This window comes from Pinus tabuliformis, chromosome 7 (genome assembly GCF_031772625.1).
Source record: "Pinus tabuliformis cultivar Carrire ecotype Pingquan chromosome 7, CPIR1, whole genome shotgun sequence".
In the NCBI taxonomy this organism is placed as follows: domain Eukaryota; kingdom Viridiplantae; phylum Streptophyta; class Pinopsida; order Pinales; family Pinaceae; genus Pinus; species Pinus tabuliformis.
In genome coordinates this window covers 1,407,602,518-1,407,628,429 of record NC_142293.1, presented here as the reverse complement: position 1 = coordinate 1,407,628,429, position 25,912 = coordinate 1,407,602,518, and the positions used below count along the sequence as shown (strand labels likewise).

At 36.7% G+C, this 25,912-nt stretch overlaps 1 protein-coding gene and 1 pseudogene across 1 annotated transcript; both read left to right on the top strand.

Annotated features, from left to right (window-relative positions):
- Positions 1-422: 422 nt before the first annotated feature.
- On the top strand, positions 423-4,113 carry LOC149252928 (carbon catabolite repressor protein 4 homolog 4-like; annotated as a pseudogene).
- A 1,514-nt stretch (positions 4,114-5,627) lies between these two features.
- On the top strand, positions 5,628-6,452 carry LOC149252927 (uncharacterized). Its single transcript, XM_089454312.1, has one exon. It carries the CDS (start codon positions 5,628-5,630, stop codon positions 6,450-6,452), a length of 825 nt encoding a protein of 274 aa, XP_089310438.1.
- The last annotated feature ends 19,460 nt before the right edge of the window (positions 6,453-25,912 follow it).

Sequence of the window (25,912 nt, the reverse complement as noted above, 5' to 3'; positions counted from 1 at the left end):
CCATGGTATTAGATTCAAATATTAAACTTTCTTTGTAAGTATGCAATGGAAATATTGATTTGAACAACATTTCTATAAAATTTTGGAGAGCAACAATATGGATTGATTGAGTGGTGGAATCCAAGGATTCTTTTTTCACAAGTTTGGAAAACTTCCTGTTTGATTGTACTTTAAAATCCCCAGTTTGCATCAAGTATTTTGAAATGGGTGTTTTTAGTTATATCATGTGGTGGCTCTTTATGAATTTGGCTTTCTCGTTTGGATGGTTATGTAATATTGTTTATTCACAGGGTGAAATAAGTGAATCGGTAATAGGTTTTGCTAGTTTTCCTTCTTAACAACTGAAACTTATACTTTTTTTTATTTTTTTACAGTTCTCGGTTTCTAATTTGTTTACCTTTCTTAAATGTCTTTCAAATTTAATGTGGTTTGAGCGGTTTTTTTTTAAATTATTTAATCCCTATGCCTTTTCAAGACCAATGACAGGATCACTCTCACCATGCTTTCTTGAATTTATTCTCGTGGATAATAAGGAATGGGCTGTCAAAAACATATTAAAGGGGTCCATTATTCGCATTGTCTCATACGATGTTCTTGCTCACGTATATGTAAAGAGAAAATTATTTCCACACTCTCAATCACATTTCCTGAAATGGAAGGCACGTTCACAATCTCTCCTAGCACTACTAAAAATTTTGGAGGCTAACTTCTTATGTCTACAGGAATTAGATGAATTTGAAAATTTTTATGAAGGAAACATGGACAAAGAAGGGTATTCAAGTGTATATATCCAACGATGTGGACACAAACATGATGGTTGTGTCATCTTTTACAAGTGTGAGTGAGAATAGCTATTTTTAGAAGAGACCATTGATTACAATGACCTTGTACCTGCTAATAAAGATCCAGAAAATTTAGGTACCAATAACAGTGAAGGTACACTAGTAGGATCCTCACAAATTGATTTACCGGAAAACAAAGGAGATCCAAATGACCCTAAGGTGAGTTTGATGCGGGAATGCATTGGACCATAAACAACATTCAAACTTCTAGAGCCCCCACACCACGTGATTTTTCTTGCAACCACACATATTTATTGGGATCGAGATCGGGCAGATGTAAAGTTTATGGAAGAAAATTATCCTCTATTACATGTTACTCAATTTAAGGATGAAGTCTCAGAAATATTCAGTTGTACCAAACATTCATATTGTCCCAAACTTGTTCTTATACTCAAATCAAATATATGAAGTACGTTTAGGGAGGCATTGGTTGTTTCATATTTTCTCGGACTTGTATTTAACTAAAACATATTTGTTAGATTTATGTTTATAATTATCTACATTTTACTCTTATAAATTTAGGGTAGAATGTAGTAGATATTTAGCAAAACTAGTAATGCATGCATGGGCCCATAGGTCTCAACGGTTCAACATAGGAACCAACCCTATAAATTTTTCTTTTTTTAAAATACTAAAATACAACCATAAGAAAATAGCATTGGGAACTCAAAATATGCAGATGAATCCAATCTAGCAAGGTTATGAATTGTACGAATGGGTTGGAGAGCTTGTTGATGGGGACTTTGATTTCTATTCCTGCTCTAGTCTTAATCCTGAGGAAGTGGTGGAGATTATGTAGGTGTGTTGAGGGGGATTTATAATAGGGAGTGTGTCATGATGTAACTCTATGTACAATACAATTCTGTAATGTGATATGATATATTAACCAATATATAAAACTTTCCTGAATTTCACTTTATTGAACATATCATCTAATTTACATGTTATTGACTAAAACCATAATTAATTCATACAAAAGAATACTATAATAACATAGGTACCGTTCACCAGTTGATGAGATTCAAACTTGAATTTCCGCTATTTTCCCTCCTTTTTTTTCAGTTGCCTCCCAATGTGAATTTCGACGTGCTTAATCCGAATGCAATGACCCACCGGTTGACCTCCCAACCTACTCCTTGGGTACTCTCCTTCCCCGCTAACCCCCGAGCTGCAATGGGGTTGTACAATGGAGGAATGTAATAGCCAGTTGAGGAGAGCACTCTTTGGCTCAAGAGTCCCCTCTCTAAAGTCCCTCACATAGTCTCATCCATCCAACAATAGGGTAAAAAAAGTCCCTTCTTCCAAGGCCTACCCCTTCTTTCATAGGAGTCCTTCTAGGTGACACTTGGCATTTAATGCATAATTAATTATTTTTTATAATTCAATAGTTTGATTATTCACCCACCCATGTGTCACTTTCTCATCAAGGGTCTCCAAAATTATTTACTTAAATTTTAAATTTACTAATCTTATTTTAATTCACCATCATCCTCTTAATTAGGTTTAACTATTTTAGGATTAATATTTATCCTTACATTTATGTCCCTCTTTCTCCTTTTTACCTAATTAAACTTCATTATATACCTAATATTTTCCAACATTGGAAAAGTAGAGTTTTGAAGGTAAAATATTTTAATTCTTCCTATGATCCTCTTAACCCAAGTTTTATTCTTTATTTAATTACCTCGGTTTCTAACATCCTTTACCCTTGATGTGAATTTACCTGGTTTTCATATCTTTATTATATTTATTAATTTATTTATTTTAATGATTCTAAAGGTGCCAAGTTTGGCAGTGCCCTTCAAGACTTTCCCTTGAAGTTCCAAAGGTGTCACACCTAACAGTTTATTTGTGATGCCAAGGGTTCCAACTTGGTTGTGCGCTTCAAGAAATTCCCTTGAAGTTCCAAAGGTGCCACGCCACTTGCCCTTCAAGCATTAAATGGCTAAAAGGGGAAAGTATAGGTGTAATTACAGAGACCACTACCATCTCTTATGTTTCCTGCTATGGTGAGACTAATTGTGTCGGTGATCAAGGAATCCACCTTGATGCGTGCCCCTCGATAAAATCCTCATGAGCGACCCAACTTTGGGACTTGCCCTCATGACATCATGATCTTCAAGGCGAAGGTGTTTCAACCTTTCTAGCCCAAGTCATGGCGGGAGCGCTAGTGGGTGAGATCAGGGACACCGGACCACCCCTCCCATGCAGTTCCATCCAATTGTACAACCCATCACCCATATGTGAGTCATTCGGCCAAGAAACTAATCTGTCCCTGCAACCACTAACATATCATCACGATATAGATAAACATATATAACAGGTTTCAAAATTGACTTAGAATTTCAAAGACAAAATATAAATTTTCATCAAACCAGGTTTCGCCAACTTGTCATATGCGAGTGCCTATGGTGGTTTCTTGCCATATTCAATAATCATCAGTAACATGGTTTCTTAGTGTTAGTCATTGTCATAATAGCATCATCAACATCACTTAGTCATTCGCATCATTATTCATTGTGAACCAGAACTAATGCAAGTAGGTAACATAGGGGACACATCCATCATGGCTAGCATCATCATAACATCAAAGGAAACATACATATCCATCAAAGTTATCAACATCATAACATCAATAGAAAAAATACCTAGCCATAAAAGATATCATCATCGTGATATCAATAGAGAGCATACATATCCTTTACTGCCATCATCATCATAATTTAAATAGATACTAAACATAACCATTTATGCTACAATCATCATAATATCAATAGAGAACATGCATAATCAGTAATTCTACAATCATCATAATACCAATAGATAACATGCACAACAATGAATGACCCTCTTGATCTTGTAGAGGAGAGGTTTTCATGACGGGAAGCATAATTTGCAGATATAAGCTGCAATATGAATCTTCGCATGTCGACCCTAAGTAATAAGATTGAGATATTTGGATAATATAAGGGTTCTAATGAAGATCACAAGAAGGAGCTCTGCAATTAGGGTTCTGGCGACTCTCTGAAACGGCGCAGACCAGCACAACACAGTACCCACTGAAGGCCTGACCTCCTGGTATTGACAGAGCATCGCAGGCAAAACAACAAAGAGTATGGATCCCCCGCAGGGGGGGGGCTCAAAGCCCTCCCCCTCGTCCAACACCTCGCCGCCAGGGCAAACGGGGTCTCTAGTATTCGGTTCGATCCATGCAGAGGCGGAAAATAATGAGAAGATGCAGCAGCATAAGCCCAATGCACCTGCCAGTTAGTCAGACAAGAACAGTGAAATACCAAAAGGAAAAGACAAGACAGAGGAAACGACCAAGGTCACCTCGACAACATGCAAACCAATAGCAGCTGAAAGACCCAAGATAGAACTGCCCGGTCAGAAGATCAATGAAAGAATCCAATATATGACGGACCATGCACTCATAGGAAAATTTATAGGTTTCTGGCCGACCGAAAAAGCCTTATATGGCTGGATTGCTGCTAAATGGAAACCCAAGGGCCACATAACATTGCAGCTGGGACCAAAGGGATTCTTCACTGTGATATTCCTGTGCCTAGAAGACAAGTTCATAATCATGGATGAGGGGCCATACTTTTTCAACTCAGCAGGATTGTATCTAAGAGATTGGGTAGCAAGATTTAACCCGGATAAGGAAGACCTCACCTAGGCTCCAGTGTGGATCCGAATGTATTCACTTCCAGAGGAATATTAGGATGAATGGATGTTCAAAGACATTGGAAATGGACTGGGGGAATTCGTAAAAGCAGCTGAAGAGACAAAGCTCCGAAGATACACATCCTATGTCCGCATTTGTGTCTTCATGCGCCTGGATAAATCCCTACCGGACTCGGTAAGTCTCTCCCATGATGATTATGAATGGATTCAACCCCTGGATTATGAACATGTTCCTTTTCATTACCGTAAATGTCATGCTCATGGGCATCTCTTCAGGGATTGTCCACTAAATTCCAAAGCCTCTGTCTCTGATCCCTCTGATCTGCATGCCCAAGATGGGTTCACCAAGGTCCCTACTCGCAAACGAGCGCACAAAAAACCTTCCACTAGGAAAAAACCCCTGCAAGAAACGACTTCTATCCCCACCACGAGTAATAGCTTTGAAATCTTATCGCAAGCCACAGAAGAGCAACCCTTAAGCTCGAAGCATGACCACCCTCCCATCTCTTCCTCTGCACTCCTTCCCCCCCCTGGCTCCTCCCTAGCATCTCGTTTCCCCAGGAATGACAATGCAACCCCCAAAGAGAGCCAACAGGGACTCGATGGGAGAATAAAGGATATGGAAGTAGAGGGAACGCCCACCAAATCAAGTGGAACTCCCATAGCAAACTCGAAAACCCCTGAGGGAACATCCAAAGCCATGGAGATGGATGAACCACAAAATCAATCCTGGCAACTAGCGCTTATCTCAGAGGAAAGCAGTCAAGCGCAGCATATGGATGAAGAACCAGAGAGCATAGATCTAAAAGGGCTAGACATTTTTGGATTGGAGCAAGCATGTAGAAGGAAGGAGTATGACAAAATCCAAGAGCATCAGCTCAGTACTCTGGAAACTATACTATCCAGAGCTTATCAGCAGCAACAATTGGGTATACAACCAGGAAGCCAATGGGATGGAAACCTCCTTAGAAAGGATTCCAAAAAGAGAGGGAGAAAGATAGACCTCCAGAGAACTATAGCAGTAGGGAAAATCCTGGTCGACTCAGGCAGATATGCTAAATTGACGAAGTACTATAGGCCCACTCCACACAGTGAACAATGAAGCTCACCTCATGGAATGTAAGAGGGCTCAATAGCCCTGGGAAACTCAGAATGATTAAAAATATGATAAGGCAGGAACAACCCCAGATCTTTTTCATGCAGGAAACAAAGTGCAACAGTAACACCCTAGGAAACATCCTTTCAAAAGCATGGCCAGGATGTCACTCAGTGGCAGTGGATGCATCAGGCGCATCTGGAGGCTTAGCGATTGCATGGAATACGCAAGCAATATTGCTGTCAAATTTTCACGCATCCCACAATATCATCCAGGAAACATTCCATATAATCGGTACCAACATACATGGTCACCTGACCAATGTTTATTTTCCACAGGATGCTCCAAATAAAATTGCTCTTTTAGATACCATAGCAATTCTCAACTCCAACAGGGAGCATCCTCTTTGGCTCATAGGTGGAGATTTTAATATGATCACCAAGTTAGAGGAAAAGAAAGGAGGTCGGGCCAAGTTGGATCAGGATGCGGACCACTTCAAAGACTTCATCCACAATAACATGCTCATCGACATGCAAACGCCCAATGGTATGCATACTTGGAGCAATCGTAGGGCTGGGAGGTTTCAAATTGCTTCGAAACTTGACAGGTTCCTCATCTCGGATAGCGCAATACATCTCGGAGGCGACCTCTCAGCATCCATCCTCCCCTACTCTGGTTCTGATCATTGGCCTATTGCACTCCAATGGCAGCGACCAGGTAACTCTACCAGACGTCCTTTCAGATTTGAGGCATGCTGGTTATCTCATCCCGCTTTCAAAGACTTCATCAATCATTCTTGGAACAACTTCACGGCGCCAGAAGGATAAAAAATGTTCCAATTCCAACAGAAACTCAAATATCTCAAAACTCAAATCAAAAGATGGAACAAGGAGACCTTTGGCAACATCTTTCAAGCTCAACAAAACCTCAACAAGGAAATGAGGGATCTCCAGCAATAGATAATAACAGAGGGGTACAGGGAAGGAACTCTGGAATGAGAGAAGCACATACATAATCAAATGGAGGAGAGAAACAAGCAGAAAGAGATTCTCTGGAAGCAAAAATCCAGAATCAGATGGCTGAAAGAAGGCGAGAGAAACACCAAATTCTTCCACAGAACCACAATACAAAGAAGAACGCACAATACTATCAACTTTATCCAAACGCAAGGGGGGGAAGATTGGAGGACCATGCAGAGATCGAACAGGAATTCACCAATTACTTTCAAGAAGTCCTTCGAAAACCCCAAATTGACAGAAGGAATGCCATAGAAAAGATTACTCAATATGTGCCAAAAGTAATCATAGAAGACCACAACCAACTTCTTCTCCGACCTGCAATACCCAAGGAGGTGGACTTAGCCATGAAACAGCTCAAGGAAGGCAAAGCATCGGGTCTGGAAGGCTTCTCCACTACCTTCTTCCACTCATTCTGGGAGCTCATAAAAGAGGAAGTATGGCAAGTAGTGGAGGAATCCCGCTCTCTTCACTGGTTGTTGCCTTCGCTCAATTCTACTTTCATTGCTCTCATCCCCAAGGAAGACAGCACCATCACTCCGGATAAATTTTTCCCAATTTCACTTTGCAATGTCATCTACAAGGTCATCTCTAAAGTCATAGCAAACAGGTTGAAGCCGCTGTTACCCCTGCTCATATCGCCGGAACAATCAGGGTATGTTGAAGGGCGACAAATATTAGACGGCATTATCCTCACTCATGAAATCATACACTCCCTCAAGATCTCCAAGCAGGCAGGTATGATTCTCAAGATTGACCTCTCCAAAGCTTTTGATAAATTAAGTTGGACTTACATTCAAAAAATGCTTCATGCTTTTGGTTTTTCACCAATGTGGGTTCGTTGGGTTCTAAGTTTAATCTCCTCCACCTTTTTCTCCCTCCTCATTAATGGCATCCCATCTCGACCTTTCAGCCCCTCCAGAGGCATCAGACAAGGGGACCCTCTATCTCCGTTCCTTTTTGTTATAATGGCAGAAGGGCTAGGGAGACTCATCAAGCATGCCCTTCACTCCCAGCTCCTTAAAGGAATCTCCATTCACAATACCCCTGCTACCACCCACCAACAATTTGTGGATGACAACATGCTCTTTGGATACCCATCTGTTCAAGAAGCTACCACCTTCAAAGCCCTTCTGAAGGACTTTTCAGACGCCTCAGGCACTAGCATCAATAAAGCCAAATCGCAAATCTTCTTCTTTCATACGCCTCCCATCATTCAACGGGCCATTGCCCGCATTCTTGGCTTCTCCATAGCTACCCTGCCCTCTAATTACCTTGGCGCCCCTCTCATTGACTCTGCCATTAAGCATGCCTCCTGGCGCAGGCTCTTAGAGAAGCTAGAATCTCGTCTCTCCTCTTGGACCTATAGAGCTCTGAACATGGCCAGCAGATTAGTCCTTATCAAAGCGGTGCTTCAGGCAATGCCCCTATATCTATTCTCAATCCTGGCAACGCTTAAATGGGTACTCAAAAGAATCAGAGATCTTCAGCGCAACTTTTTGTGGGGAACTCATGGGACAAATCGCAAATGGGCCCTTGTAAAATGGACTACAGTTTGCAAACCCAAGGAAAAAGGAGGCTTAGGTCTGAGAGACCCAAATCACAGCAATGAAATCATGGGAGCGAGAATCTGGTGGCAATGGCTCACAGCACCAAACAAGCCCTGGGGGGTCATCTGGACAGCCAAATACGCCAACCACAGACCAATGGAGGAGCTAATCAGATTCACCCCTGTTGAGAAAGGCTCGTTGATGTGGAATGCCGCCAGTCAACACTTCTTGTTGATTCAACAACATAGTTTTTGGGAGATCAGAAGTGGTAATATAGCTCGTTTCTGGACGGACGCTTGGAATCAGCTTCCCAAGCTTGAAAGCATTCTTAATCTTCATCCCAACTATGATTGGGAGGAACGACAAAGGGAAACGGTCAAACAACAATGGTCACAGGAGATCAACCAAGGCTACAGACAATGGAAGCACCCAGAAAGACTGATAAGAAACACTGATAACCAGACAAGAGAAAATCTGGAAAGAGAGCTCCAAAAACGAAGAATCAGATACACCGAAGGTCAAGATTTATTGAGATGGGGATATACCCCAAGGGGCTCCTTCACCACGAAAGAAGCTTACAAAATCAAATGCCAGGATGATGCGCCTCAGGATCCCATCTGGGGAAGGGTCTGGACCCCGGGCATTTGGCCCAAAGTCTCAATATTTCTATGGCTCACTGGGCACAGAAAAATACTAACTTGGGACAATTTAAGAAAAAGGAACATACAGGGGCCCTCCATATGCCCCAACTGTCACTCCCAAGAGGAAACGATACAACATCTCCTAGACTCCTACTCTCTGGCCAATCAGCTGTGGGAGAAAACCAGCTTCCGATGTCAAAGAAATTACCGAACTTCTGAGGACATCATCAACTCCATGCGCCTCTGGCACCAAAGTCCTTACAAGAGCGCTATCCTCAACCATCTATGGCAAATCATACCTGGCCTCCTCATTTGGACTATATGGAAAGAAAGGAACAAGCGTATCTTCAAAGACCAAAGTACTCCCTCAGAAATCATCTGGGACAAGTTCGGCAAGAACCTCGAGGAAACTTTGTCGCTTAAAACATGGTATCCGGATGATTTTCCCACGCTGGCTAATGAGAAAACCATATGGGAAAATTGGAACCTCCAGCTCCAGCAAGGAATCCCAGACTACAATCCTATCAGAAAAAAAAGCATCAACACGAATCTTTGGCTCCCCCCCCGAAGACACAGATACAAGCTCAACTTTGATGGAGCTTCAAAGGGTAACCCAGGGAATGCAGGATTTGGAGGCATCTTCAGAGATCATAAGGGTTCTCCTCTCTTAATCTACTTCGGCAACATAGGATGGGACACAAATAACTCAGCTGAACTGGAGGGGCTCTGGCAAGGAATACTCTTAGCCCAACACCATGACTTCCAGCCTCTGGAGATCGAAGGAGACTCCCAACTCCTCATCAACATGGCCAAACAGTTGCTCAATGGAGCTCATGCGAATAAAATCTCCACTAGTTGGAGACTTGAGGCCAGATTGGAAGCCATAGAAAATATTCTCAACTCCAACAGAGCAATCATTCTCAACCATGTTAGAAGGGAAAGCAACAAGGTAGCGGATTTCCTTGCCAATCTGGGAGTAGAAAATAGGCACTCTCTCCTCACAGGGGACCTAGATATAATACAGAATCATGAACAGAAACAGGAATGCAACATTCTGGTCCAAAAGGATGCAGGCTCCCCAGATGCGGGTGCTTCAGCTGGTAATTAAGGAGATGGGACAGGGGTGCGGCAAAGCAGGACGACACCTGCCAGCCCAGCACCACCTGGATAAGGATGGGACGAGCCTCATACAGAGGAGGGTGCGTTCACATGGTCTCAAGCAGTGGGATGGCAGCATGGACAGCCGAAACCTGGACCGGACCATCACCTCCGCATGCTTCAGGTATAGCTGGGCTTCAGCTCCATTAATTGCAGAAGTTATGGCGGGGGATAGTTGAGGAGAGCTGGCGGTAATCCATCTCATGTATAGCCATGGTCTCGGTTGGAAGTTTCATATGCATTGTTGGTCGGGCGAAGGTGGGTTTTGGGACGCTGTTGGGTCATGCTCGGCTTCTGAGACGCGCCCTCCGCCAGCTCCAAATTTTCTCTTTTCTCCTCTCTCGAAATACCTGTGCACTCTCTCTGCTCCATTTCCCATCATGGTGAGACAGCGGTTAATTAGCAGAAGGGGCGGTTCGAGAGGTGGCAGCTCTTGACAGCAAGTCCGGAGACGCAGCACCTCGGGCTCTCCCTCTTCCTCTGCGGAAAATCCTCGCTATCCCAACACTAGAAGCGGACGAGGAAGAGCAGGCCTTCGCTCAGCTCCATTTCCTCTACCCCAACACCCCTCTCCCCATACCATGCTCTTCCACTTCCGCGGCACTCTCAACCAGCCAGTTATCACTGGCACCATCTCTATCTCCTTCTCCGAGGAATCGATTCAGAGTGCCCAGATGCCCTGCCCTGGAGGCGATGAGCCTAAACCGGAGCCCAGTCACCGCAGAGACCAGCAGAACGAAAGAAGGGACAAGGCAATTGTGCATGGTGGAAAGCCCAAGCGGAAAGGGAAGGAGGCTATGAGGGCAAGGCAGGAGGATTCAGAGCCTCAGCATGCCAAGCCAGCCATGGAAGTGGGCAAGATGGACGAGGAGAACACGCAGCAGGCTGAAGGAAGAGGAGAAGGCGAGCAATCTTAGCCAGACAACCATGAAGATTGGAGCTGCCCGGTGGTGGAGGAACCTGCCATGGAGGAGTTCATCAACCAAATTACCAATGCCAGGTGGCACTTCATCTAATGTTTGGTTCCACCTCTTTTTTGTCCACGTAGGTACATCCAGGAGGATGAATTGTTGGTTTTATGTTGTTTTCTTAGCTCTCTTTAGAAAACTAAGGAAAATGTTCAATCATGTCCTTCTTCTTTTTGTAATTCCCGCACTATCAGACTGGTCTCCCCTCTGTTGGGGCAGTCTTAGAACTAGTTTTTCGGCAAGCTGAGATAGCCTGTTTTCTTTTACAGCTAGTTCCTCTCTGTAAATATCTTTTTTCCTCTTAATAGATTAACCTTACTTAGCAAAAAAAAAAAACATGCACAACCATTATGTTATCTTCATCATAATATCAATGGAGAACATACATAAGCATCACAACCACTAATAATAGAGTCATTTGTTTGGATCCTCAAATTGAGGTCCTCAAAGAATAGAGTGTGGGCCTTAAGGATAAATAAATCTTAAAGTCATATCACTGTAAGTCAACTAGAGTGGGGAACTACATCTAATATTAGCATATATAGGAAAAGATGTATATAATGTAGGTGGAACAAAAATCCATTTGAATTGTTAATTCCTTTTAACAAGTCCCAATTCTTGCCACTCAACAAAGAAGTATTAGACAACTTATCAAAGTTCTATCAAGAACTGTGATTAGATTTTATATATGAAGCCTCAATTATCGGTATTCGGTTCTTATATTCTATTGAAAATAGACTTGGAAACATAAAACATGTACAAACCAAATACTTTGGAAACATTGACATGATATTTTGTGGTGATTTATACCAAGCGCAACCTATTCAAGACTCTCTAATTTTTGAATAGCCAAGAATCAAAAATCAAACAATAATACATGATTTCTGGAAAGATAATGTCAAGTGCTTCCATTACATATGACTATGTGACAAACAGACAACAAATTCATATCAATTTTAAAAGAATGACAATACATAGTCAAACATTTGATGATATAAAATATATTAATACAACTTGCATGTGCCCTGTACCAAATGATCCAACATTTCCCTATTTATTTTACAAAAACAAGGACATTTCAATGCATAACAAGAAAATGTTAGTGCTCATCCATGGCAATAAAATTTTAATCTATGCAATTTACAAAGATGAAGAGAATAATGGAAATATTCCAAGGCATCAACATACAACTAATTTTCCTTGCCAAATTGTGATAAAGTTTAACATGTTAGTTGAAATGTATGATTGAAATAATGATGCACAAGATGGACTAGTAAATGGTGCAGATTGAATATTTAAATCATATACCCATATAGATATGGTTGGTGTTCTATGGATTAAGTTCCATGACCCTGATATGGGTCATCGACCATCTAGAAAACTAGCTCATTTGTATACTTCACACATATCACATGATTGGACACCAATACTATGAATATCAAAAGAGATGTGTATGATGCCAAATATGCATCATCTGAAGATATGGAAACAATTCCCAAGCCAACTTGCATGTGCACGCATGATACATAGGTCACAGGGTTTAACCTTGGATCGGTTTGCATTTGACCCTACTGGAATATAAGTGCATGACTTAGTATACACAGTTATATCATGTGTGAGAAACATAGACATTATATTTTCTGAATGCTCTCACAAACAATCATTTAAAGGTTAAGCAAAAAATAAATTGTGAAATGCAACGTTTGCAAAGCACTTCAAAATGGAAATTAGAATATGAATACTCATCAATACAATCATTGTAATCCATCTCCATTCCTTCTCTAAACACTCATAAATTGTGCACATATTAGTGACATATGTAGTGATTGTGACACAATGTGATATGTCATTATGCTTATAGGAAACATATATGTCATTGTGTATGAAAAATGAGTACTTCGCAAATTTCAACTGCATCTCAAGTTGCATTAAGCATGGACTGATGATACTCATTAAAAAACATATAACAATGATTGAACACATCCATTTTTAAGAGAAACTTGTAGAATCATTGTTGGCAAAAATAATTGTTCACAAACCACAAATTGCAATACTCAATATATATGCATTTCTTTGCAAAAGAACATATAACTATGCTTGAACACATCCATTTTGAAGAGTGACTTGTAGAAGCATTGTTGGAAAAAATAATAGTTCACAGATCACAAATTGCAATACTCAATATATAGGCATCACCACATGCAAATTTAAACAATATTCTTAATGTCATTGCAAAACATTTTTTCCATCTAGATTTAAAGGATATCCTAATTATATTGGGAGACTTCAATATTGATATGTTACAAAGAAATCAGAAAACAAAAGAACTAGAATGCTACGTGAACAACTCCAATCTTCATTTTCTCATCAACAAAAATAGTAGCTTGCATAAATCATTTATTGACCATGTGTGGTCAAATGTAACTAACATACAATACAAAATTGTGTTATTAGACACATATTGGTTTGATCATGAAACAATATCTATTGTCCTTTGCCTATGATATACATATGAAACACATTATGTAATTACAAATTTTGATACCATTTGAAACATGTAGAGTTTGTTTTTTCCATTTTTAGTTAACTAAAGCATGCTAGCATATTCCTATCCGTAATAAACCAAATAATGTGACCATATATATTATGCATCCTATTATACATTTACATATATGACTTCATATATCCTTGAATGTAGATTCTACCAATAAAACCATTTTCAGTTAAATGAAAACAAAAAATAAAAAAGAATGACGACATGGAATACGAAACAAGAAGGTATCTACTTTTTCATTTTCTTTTATATGTTTTTTATATTCTGGTTTTCCATTATTCTTTACATCTATAATGTAGCTATAATAAAAGGATCTAGATAGGTATTTAGAATGTTTGTTTTACCAAATATTTTGAATATGCATAATATATATCCATACATTTCTTAAATTGAACTAAATATTTGATGTTATTCTACAACTATAATAGGGTATCCACTGAAGAAGCAAAAGAAAAAATAGGTCAAACAACTAAAGAAAAAAGAAAAAGTGATTGGCCACACCAAAGAACATGCTCAATAAGAAGCTACCAAACAATGTGCTGATAATCATCTCCACCATTTCTTTTACTTCAATTTTTCTTGTCAAAAATTAGCTACATTCATACAGTGAAAATATTTTGTATAACTAATTAGAATACAATGTGACAAATAATTTTTAAACATGACATATATTTTCACATTTTGAAAATCAAACTAAAAATATGTTACTATTGTGTAATTAAAACATAGTAACAACTAATGAAAAAGTAGAAGAGAGAATGCAAGCCAACCATAAGCTCTAAAAAGCTATGTTTATGAAAACTATACATATATGCTCATTTGTATTTACAATATTAATTCCCACCATGTATGCATTCTCTTTCTACAATCAATTAATATATATATTTATAATTAAATTCATATAAACCAAAAAATGTTGGAGAAGTGAGCAAAGCACTAGTATTCAGTCCTCCTAGACAACACAACAACAATATATGTATAGGTTAGTTATTATAAACTCTTCATTCATTGCTTATGAAAAATACATGTGATAATATCCAAATCATATTGAAATATGAAATTATTATTTTTAGTGCAAATGAAATAGAAGAAGCAAGAAACGAATGAACCATTTTACGAAGTGATACATTAAAAAGGTATGGATATGCAGTGCGACAATGTAATTTATTTATACTTCTACATTTATCGAAAAAAACATATCATTATAGAAATGTTCATAGAAGTATATAAATAAGCAATTTATACAGGAAGAAATGATGCATTAAAAAGGTATGATTATGCAATGCAACAATGTAATTTATTTATACTTCTAAATTTTTTGGAAAAAACATATCATTATAGAAATGTTTATAGAAGTATATAGATAAACAATTTATAAAGGAAAAAGAAAATACCCCCACTAAAAGTATTAATAGAAGACTTAAACAGTCACAGAATTCGACAATTGTTTGTTGGAGACATAATGGTTGTTTATAGCACATAGCTCAACAAAGAAAACAAAGCATGTCAAATATGACATGCTGATTTGATAGATTATAAATTAATGATGATGATAAAATTAACCATACTTGGATACTTAATTGAGCGACATGATTTTTTTTTTCACAAAGGAGAATTATATCAATTAGAAATTTCATAATACTACCTAAACTTGTTTATGATCATGGTGAATGTGATAAAATAATTTCCCTTGATGAATCAAGCATCATAGAAGCCATGCATGAAGTTTGAGAAGTATATTGTTTCATTCCAGATACAACCATTAAGAACTTTGCAGACAAGAACATAACTACCCAACGGGTACAATCAGTGCAATTGTTACACCGGCCAAAAGGGATGGATTACAATACATAGTCCATATCAAGGATGGAGATTTTGAGTATGTATACGAAATAGTATGTATTTACAAACCACTTATTCTTAATTTTTAATAGATAATATGCATTAATTCACTATATAACTATAGTAATTTGTCTCTTGCAGTTGCAATTGTTCAATGCATATGAACAATACTTTTTTTCAATGGAACAACAATTGTAGAAATGAGAGTTTCCCCTTATTCTTTTCAAGAATAGAACAAAAATGAAAGATGTCAAAGAAGAAATATTTCAAACAAAAGAATAAACCTTCATAAATGATATTAACACAAATGTAGTAAAGAATCTCAAGAAATTAACTATATCTACTAATGTCGTAAGTATAACAATAATGTTCTTCTTGCTAACTTTGTATTTCATATATAATATTGTACATTAAAATTTGAATATCTTATGAACAAGTCGAAGGTATGCTGATGGAATCAAATTCATATTCAACTCCATTTAAACCTGTTTGTGCTATTTGTAACTTTGCTATCAGTTCATCCACACTGATCAACAATGGAACAATTCATTGTCCAAAATGCAACAACACTTGCCCTTTCATATACAAACATTGTATAAATGCTACAATACAATATATTACAAACAACATTGTGCATTGCACCATCAGGGAGCCTTTACTACATGATTTACTTCTTGATTTAAAGCGCATGTCATATGAATCATATCTGCAACAAAAAGCTACCACTATCTACATGTTACATGATATGAAAATTCATAGCAGGTTCATACAAAATGAAGATAATGTATGGTTATATGTCGGCTGACAAATGAAAGGTACATTAACATATAACATCTTTCCTTTCGAAGATGTCCTCTGTTCAATTGATAATGTTATGATTTTTTTTTAACTAATTCTTTGTTACACAGATCAAAAAAACCAGCGACATGGAAACTAGTGGAATCCAATAGCTTTTTGTTCAATGCTATTGATTTCCTTCACTTACACATCCAACAAATGAAAAAGTCATATAAATCCATTTATTTATATTATGGTGTTATTCTAATAGAATTGTTTAACTTGCAATTTCCACACATTTACCAAGAAAGTGTACTTATGACACAGTACTCTTGTACAATCTTTTTTTATTTTTGTAATCATGCATAATTTTTTTTACCATAATCGTACATAATTTGTGTTCATTATCATTATTCTTGATGAAGTGGATTAAGGAAAATTTTTCTATTTTCTTGTCTAAACTCAATTCATGTTTTCTCCTTTTCTTTAATATTTGAAAGTTGGATTTAATTATGAACTTGATACTTTATCACCAATATCCCTGAATTACTTGCAGATGAGTTTGATCTCTAACAATACTCTGAAAATGTGACAATTTTCCCATATGTTAATAGAATTGTTATATCTTTGTGCGACTTTTACCCATGTAGTTTATAAATGTAATTATTTTTAATACTTTGGCAAAAGAAAACAAAATTGATCAGAACATTTTATACATCTACAATTTTAACTTTTTTATTAAAACTCCATAGTTGAGTTGTTTTAGACCTATTTTTATTTCCAATGTCATATAATTGTTTTGGTTTGAAATCCAACTACTATTTATGTAATTTTTACAATTGCTTCTCTGAAATTATGAAATTTATTAGTCTGGTTTTGAGCATTCCCTCCTTTTATGAGATAGTAAAAAATGCTCACCTTAGAGAATTGAGAGTGAGAGAGCTTGGCTTTGGCACCTTTGTTACAATGTATCATGGATTACAAAAATATGTAGGATTCTACTTTATATGCTTCCAAGTATGAAATAAGTGGATACCATATAGGCTATGAATACTTCTCTTTTATTTCCAAGGATGGCAAGGTACCTCACTCATGGTGCAATGCCAATGGATTTTGATAATACTATGGTTTCAAGCATGAATTCATGGGGAGATGTCATAGCTACGCATGGTAGAACCCTTATTTGCAATGGTCAAATGTGTAGGCTTTAGCCATAGTAATTTCCATGGACATGACTTTGTCTACTTACTGTGTTAAATTTCATTTTTGAATATTTTCAATCATGAATTATCATGATGCACTAATGAAAGTTGCAATTGATTTTTCCATAGAATATATTGTTTAAATTCCAATAGTTTATATGTTACACATGCCTCATTATATCATAACTATCATATGTATTTAGTACTTACTCTCCCAATTGGTTTTCCAATTAATAATTCCTTGAATTCTCATTTTAGGCTCAGTGACCTTCCATATAAAGTGTTACAGTGGTACATGTGTAGAATGGAAGGTTGGTTTGTAACAGACATTCATAGCATATCTGCAAGATGTAAAACTAAGGTGGGAGGCCACTTTGTAATGCCATTTTCCATGTTATATTATTTCTTGAAAATGTATTGAGGATCTCGTCAAACTATACTGCAGAAGAGAAAGAAGAGATGCTTGGTGCGGGGGTGACTTATGGTGTGAGGGTACTCCCCTATTATAGAGGTTCTTTTTGGATGTATTGACATCCTTCTTAATCACAAGTATATTTCATTTTCTGATGAAGACCTTGAATGTCGTCTAGTTGTCAATTAAGGGAAAAATGGTAATCCAAGGTTTGACAGTAATTTCGTTTGCAGGGATGCAAAATTTATGTAGTGATACTATGTTGTAAATGTTGTGACACATAATGGAAACATATTTGTCACTGATGTTGTCATCATTTATCTTCCTCTTGGTGTGAAGAAGAAAAATTCTTAAAATTTGAACCATTTTTGCAAGAGTGGAAAGTAGCAGCAATTGCAGATTTAGGGATTAGAAATACGAACAAGGTCACTTTATTATTTGATAATGTATATAGGTTTAATATTTAATCCTTGGGGATTGTTGGGAAATGGTTTTACCAATTGATACCAAAATCGGTGTTGTAAATCTAGGATATTATGGGAGCCATTCTAGTATGGCCCTTGTGATGTAATATCCTAGTTCACCACTGGATAATCTAGTAATACCAGGGTCTCCAGTAATGGAAACAATTCTTCCTGGAAGACCAAATGAGAAAAATTCCCACCTTTCATTAGGTTTGAACAGTGTAATATCAATGGATGCTTATTATGGTTAGTTGTCACGGGGAAGAAATGAAAAGGCCTATGATATGAGATGCCCTTCTTTCCTCCAAGAACTAAAGTACACTAAAACTAGAAAAATTGAATTATCTCACATTGTGAGACATGTGGCTAAGTTGAGGTAAACATTTCCAATTTATTTAAGTAATTTTATTTCTAAATCTGATGTGACCTTTTAACATGTTAAATATTTTTTCTTCAAATTAATTAATCATATCATATATTTTTTTCTTGTTTTGTATCACTACTACTCAACATGAAAACACGTTCATTCTTACAATGAGTGTTGAAATAAATTCTACAATCAGCGTACAATATTTCTCAAGATCACTATGGAAAAAATCTTCCATAGGTATTTCCATTTCAGTGGTCTATTAATTGTTTTAATAGTCTCACTCATATTGATGTCTTTATAAAATCATGGGGTTTGCAGTTCATACTTGTTATCATGATAATTTTTTTATAGGAGTGCCATAAGAATTGACATTGCATTTTCTATGTACAAACTCAACTCATTCCCTATACTCATTCTGAGCATGTACCTTTTATTTTGAAAACCCCATGTGCCTCTTTTTCAATCATTGGGATAGGTTTTATGCAAGGACTCCATCATTCCATTATTTATACCTTTTCCTACCACGTACCTTGTATTTTACAACCCTATAGTTCCTCTTTTTTAGTTCCAATTTTACATCAAAACAAACTTTATCAAATAAAGTCCATACTGGGCTATATGAAATATATAATTTATTAAATTCCTGAAAGATATGTTATTTAAAGCACATTCATTATATTAGTCATGAATCTAACCCAAATTAGATTGAAAAATCCACTTTTAAATTAGTGGATAAGTGATATCAAAATTGAAAAATCACAAGTATCCTCCAAAGAATCTTAAGAAAAGAAATATTGAGAATAAGTAATCTGTAAAGGTGACTGAGTGAAGGGCATGAAATTACCATTGAATCTTCTTAGTCTCGAAAAATCAATGCATATCAAAGATCACAAGAAACATATCATCTAGACCTTAACTAGATGTTTATGCACCTTTCTTCTTTAGAGCAATGGAGACATTGTGACAACATGTTACTTACTTAGAGGGTGCCTTACACTAAAAGAGGAGTGTTGGAAAACAAGGAAAAAAGCTACAACCTTACACTTGAAGCTCTCTCTACCCAATTAACCTTGTTAAACTAGACAGACACTAAGAACCTTATCCCCTTGAGCTTGGATTCCCTACCTAAGTACTATATTCTTTCGCTTGAAGTGCTTGCCTACCAAAATAAATCTTCCCTCCTATTATTAGTTGTACATTAGGTAGGTCTTCCTCTATTTATCTTCTAGTTATCTATAGTTCATCATGCCTTTTTCCAGCTAAACCATTTTGAAGATAAAGACATCCATTACATATTCTCTTTCAATTTTTTTAGCTAATTTTTTCTTGGTTATAGCCAATTCTTCCCTAAACCCTTGTTTTCCTTTCCAATCAAAGTGTAATTAACATACCATGGGAACATTGAAGACATCGATCGGTACATATATCGGTAAGCCATAGATGTGTACATTAATCAAAAGGAACGTTTGTGGGATGGTCATATGCACGATTGAGAGAGAAGACATAACTCCATTTAGGAAAATGAATTCATTCTTTGGAATTTTCATAGAATCTCCATATTAATGCACAAAATATGATGAAACTAAATTAATTTGAAGGTAATGTATATCCAACCCAATGTTGACGAGATTTACTTGGAAGTGAGAATCGAGTTGGATTCTACATTTGAATTCCATAAAAAATATATAGAGGCAAAATAAGCAAGATACTTCAATACCATCCAAATTATTAAGAGGAAACCTAACCATGATATGTATATTTAGTTCAGCACATGAATGTTTCTCCAACTAGCATAGTTTAGTCATTATTATCACCAATCCAACTTTAGTTTAAGAATAACAACACATCATATTACATGTTCTATTTCTGCAGTGTAACAATAGGAAGCATAAGTAGATAGTAGACTAACCTAAAGTTTAGTATTTACTTACACAGGTGATTCATATAGGAATTACATCATGATTGCGCCATCACTAATAAACTGCCCAAGAACATAACCCATCCTTAAAATGTTGGAAGCAACTTGTTGATAAGCCCAAAAGCAATAGCCAGCTTCTCAATGTGTTGAAAGAGAAACTCTTCCTTATGTACCTCTTCCACATTATGGAAAACAAAGCTTGTATATGGAAAATACCCCTCCTCTTTTATTTGCCTAGTAAATTCCTCTAGTTTTGAGTATATCTCTTTTGTTTATGAATGTGATCTGTCTCCAACAACAAATGTATGGATCATGTTCAAAGTTGGGGCTTCCTAGTATGAATTAAACGTTGTAAATTCTCTAATCCATATCAGTTTATGAATAGATCCTTGCTTGATATAATCATAGTGTCAAACTGAGTATCACTTCTTATCAATGGAGTGACAAGCTATATTCCTTAAATGTTTGTTACGGATTTATTTTAAATTTCAGCATTAGCCACATCATTATTGAGAGGTATGGAATCCATTAACATGACCGAACTTACTCAACTGGTGGGGTTGATTGTTGTATCACTCGTTCTCATGACTCTTATTATTGTGGGCATCCTAAAAGTAGAAGCACATAGGAAATTGAGAAGCAGCCACCAACAATAGGGTCTCAAGTGGATTTATTAGGACGAAAGGAAGGGACACAAAGGAGTAGAATTCAGTGGATCTCTTCACCCATGTCAGGTAATAGAAATCCTTAGAAATAAAGGAGGTAGATTAGTTATGATGAATTGCACATGGAGGTGGAACTTCCATAAAATCATGTAGAATTAGCTGAATGTTTTGGTTGGGGTGTTATTAGTGTTGGATTTGGTGTTGTTTATACTAGTGAAATTTTTTTCATTACTATAATGAATGTTGCCTTGAAGGTTGTTAAGAAATTTAGTGGATATCCAACTATTTATCATCTGATGTTGTTGACTGCAACTACTGATTGATCATATGTCACAAGCAAATTAACAATTGAAATGTTGAAAGAATCCCAAAGGTGGTTGTTGCATTTTACATTCTTCAGTATCATGTGGATGATATTGTTTACTAGGACCCAACCGAGAAGTTTGAGCTTATTGGACTCGACCCTTGGAGCTCATAGGCGATGTCCCTGATTGGAGGTGGCACCTCACGAGAATTCAAATTTCCCCAAGGATTTAATTGGGTGGGTGGGAGTTGGTGGAGGTGGTTGTAACTTTGAAGGAACATCTCATCTAGTGATTTATGATTGGCAGCCAATGTAGATGGGAATATAAATGGGGGATTTTATTTGGGAGTTGTTTTTGGTGTCAAATAGATCATCCCTATAGTGATCACCGACATTCCAAAATTTTGTCAGTTTACATCCCAAGTCCTATTTATGGTTATATCCTCACATCTCCATCTGTCGATTTCTAAGACAAAAGGAAACCTTATCGGGGACCCCAGATTTGACAACTTTTCAAGTTGGTGCATGTGTCTAGGTATTTTCCAGGACGACTATAGAGATTCCCTCATTGTTGGAGTCTGAGGTGCCTCAAAACATTACTCAAGATCAATATGGAAATAATGTGGCACATGTATTTCCATTTCAACTGTAATTAAAAGTTGTTTTTAGTGTTTTATAAATATGGTTTGTTAGGCCAGAAGCCGCAACTGTTGTGGTTCCTTATTTTTTAAGTATAATTTATTTACTATTTACTTCCTTATTCTGAAATATTGAAAATTGAATCAAGCACGAAGTTGTTGATGTAGAACAACATATGCAGATCATTTCAAAACTTGCAGGAAAGTCAATGTAATTTATTTTTATTGACTTTTACTACACTTATAATCTATTCAGAATTTTATATGAGCTTCTAATACAATGAAAACTCCATGCATTCCTTATCAAATAATATATGGTTGTATCTCATTCTTCTTTGCTACTATACTTGTTCCTCTCAATGAATTTCTCATGTATAGATGCCTGAAATCATAACTCCCTTTCAGGATTCTTGTAATCTTACCATGGCACAATTTCATCAAATGTAGACTTATACTTTATCTTCTAAGTTAACGATGTTTTTGGATGTATACATTTTTTTAGGATTTTCTTAATTGGAACTAAAACGTTTCCATTTTCGATGTGTTTTGGTTGTTGGGAAAGCACTGAAAGAACTTGAATAGGGGACCCTTCAATTAGCTACATCCACTGGGAATTTTCATGCCCCAATTAATACTCAATTTTTGATCTAGAGAACATTAATAACCTACTTCTAGTTGAGGTCAAAGAACAACGCCTCAGTAATTTGTTAAAAGGACTCCTACTTCAGTTCTTTGGGGTTACTTTGCATCCATGGAAATAGAAAACTTGTGTGGCAATCAATTTTGGGAAAGGATACTACTACTCCGAAATGGGAGCTTATGTAATGTACAATTTCAATGTTAAACATATACATTTGGTCTTTCAAACCATCTAGATCATATTTATTTGCTCCTTTGGAGTTTTTGATTTCCAAGTAATAGGTTATTGTGCATTACATGAAAAATCCCAACAACAAGTGGGCATAATTTTTATGGTTGTTTTTACTGTGACTATCTAGATTGTGGTAAGATAAAAACAAAATTAGGGTGGGAGAAAATGAGCAGCTATAGTTGTCCTACCTCACAGCTATGTATATAGTCATCTTGCTACAGAATTAGTTTTTGGTAAGATTTTAGTTCTACAGATGAAAATATTAACCATTCCTTTTCATCTTAAACATGAATCATAATATTGTCATGATATAATAAATTTTGCATTTTGGTAGGGCACAAAATTTCACTTTGTTATACATGTCACTTGTCAAGCAACACCAAAATATGAAGAGTAAGCATATTCAAGAAAAACCCAATCAAGATATTTTGAAAGAGATTTTGCAGTTGTACTCTATGTTGGTGTGAAGCAAAATAGATCTTGTGATTCAATATTATTTGCATCATTTATTAGAAATGATTTTATTTAGTTCCATGTTCAATAGTTCGCGAATTGTTTTTGTCTACAACCAAACTGGATCAAGAAGTGTGGGAACTTCCAAATGTACTATTAGTGTCTCTTTTAATCACTCATAATTGAACATTACTTGGAGGCCACTTGATTCTTGAGGTCTTCTACCACTTTTAAATTTGAAAACTATAAATGTTTGCCTTTGCTTATAAATTTGAAAACTGTAAATGCTTTGCGTGTGTAGTTGAAATTTTGTACAATGTTATTCACTGTTATGTTCACTACTACAAGTTAAATGATCATTATTGACAATTATTAGTTTTTTAAATATTTGAATGTTGTCGTGTCAAATCATTTGATATTTCTAGGACTAAACTATAGTAAATTGACAGTGGTCAATTTAATTTCTAGCCAAATTAGTTGTATTTAGTTGATGTGTCATAAAATTACAAATCGGCAGGGGCTACCATTACACAGTACCCTTGTTTATTCATTATTTATTCATGACCTTGCTTCGCTTGTCCTATAATTAAATTTTATGCAAACAATTAGAAAGAAAGGCCATCACTCAAGTTATATCTTATTTTCAAGAAAGGCCATCACTTAAGTTATATTCAAGAAAGTCCATCTGTTAGGTCCCTATAATACTAGTGATTACCCCATTACTATTGTAGTTGTATCCCTTATTAATATTGTTGTGCCCCTATTGTCCCCATATTGTTATTACTGTGCCCCATAGAATCCCTCTATTGTTATTTTTGTGCCTTTATATTATTATTGTTAGGTCGGCTGGGTTATATTGTGACTCCTTAGACTCCTATATATAGAAAGGAGGTTTTGTCATTTGAATCATCAAAGAATCATTCATTTGTGTAATGTAAGGAGGTTACCCCCTCAAAGAGGCTGAATTCTAAGGCATTGATCTGTATTTTCTATCTTTTTGTGAGCTAGTTTCATAACATTTGGTATGAGAGCTTTGGATTCTAGGGTTTCGCTACTCCAAATAGGTCATTGCTATAACTTTTTTTCTACAATGTTTCAGAAGCGAAAAAAAAAAAACCATTTGAGATGAAATCGCACTAAACCTCGGGTCTAAATTTCATAGCTTTTCGCGCTATATATGTGAAGATATGATCTAAGGAAGTTGGTCTTTTTGCAGACTCCTGAATTACATTCCAAATAGGTGACCTGGGAAAAATCGTCATAACTTTCTCTCTGAGCACCGGATTGAAATTTCGTAAGAAGGTACAGAAAGAGGATGGACTGTAGTTTCTTGTGTATATTTTGTAGAGCCAAAGGTCGAAACAGGGACACGTGACATGTCATACAAGTTCGCTCTACTGAACTAGTCTATAATCAGGTCACTGTGGGAGATTTTGCATAACTCCTCCTTGGAGAATCCAATTTGGATCAGACTGGTGGCATTGGAAACAGGACACAGAGGGCTACTATAGGTTGCAATTTTAGAACTGGATGATCCGAAATTACATAGATTCATCAGAGGCAATATCGAGCTCCCACAAAGTGAAAAAAGGTGTGTAGATTTTTTTAAATTTTTGCTTAAGCTTGGTTTGAAAAATTATTTTGAAGGAATTCAAAGGGAATAGTAGAGCATTACTATCGGTGACTGATGCCATGAGGAAATAAATGCAAACACCTAGTAAGCAACCTGAAAGTTCTAGCATGACTCATGAAGAAGAGGAAGAAATGCTACACGATATATCAAAATTACAAGACCAAGTGCAACAAATGTCACTCTCACAAAAGTTAACAGAAGCTAAGATAAATGGTGTGGAATCTAAGATAAAGGGTGTGGAAGCTAAGATGAATGGCGTGGAAGCTAAGATGGACAATTTGAAGATAGATTTGAAGACAGATTTGAAGATAGACATGGCAGATTTGAAGACGGACATGGCAGATATAAAGACAGATTTGACAAATTTTCTATAAGAAATACTTACTAATGGTGAAAGGGTAGTAAAGGAAACTCATGATGCAAACAAAAGAAATGTTAATCATGATTTCATAGACTCTAATGTTGGATCGAAGACCCACCATACTCCAAAAATCGATATGAGGAAGTTTGATGGCAAGGATCCCGCAACATGGATATTACAGATGGAGCAATTTTTCGATCTCAATAATGTGCAAAACACACAAAAGGTACGTATTGCAACTTTATATTTGGAACCAAATCAGTTTGTATGGTATCAATCGCTTTTCTCTCGTAAACAAATTATCACTTGGGAAATTTTTACGGAAGAATTGACAGCACATTATGAGGATACAAAAGGAAACACTTTTTTTAGCCAATTGATAAGTCTCAAACAAAAGGGTTCAATAATGGAGCACATTGAGGAGTTCCAAAAATTGAACATAAGGGTAAAAAATATTCCAGAGGAGCATAGGATTGATGTGTTTATAGGG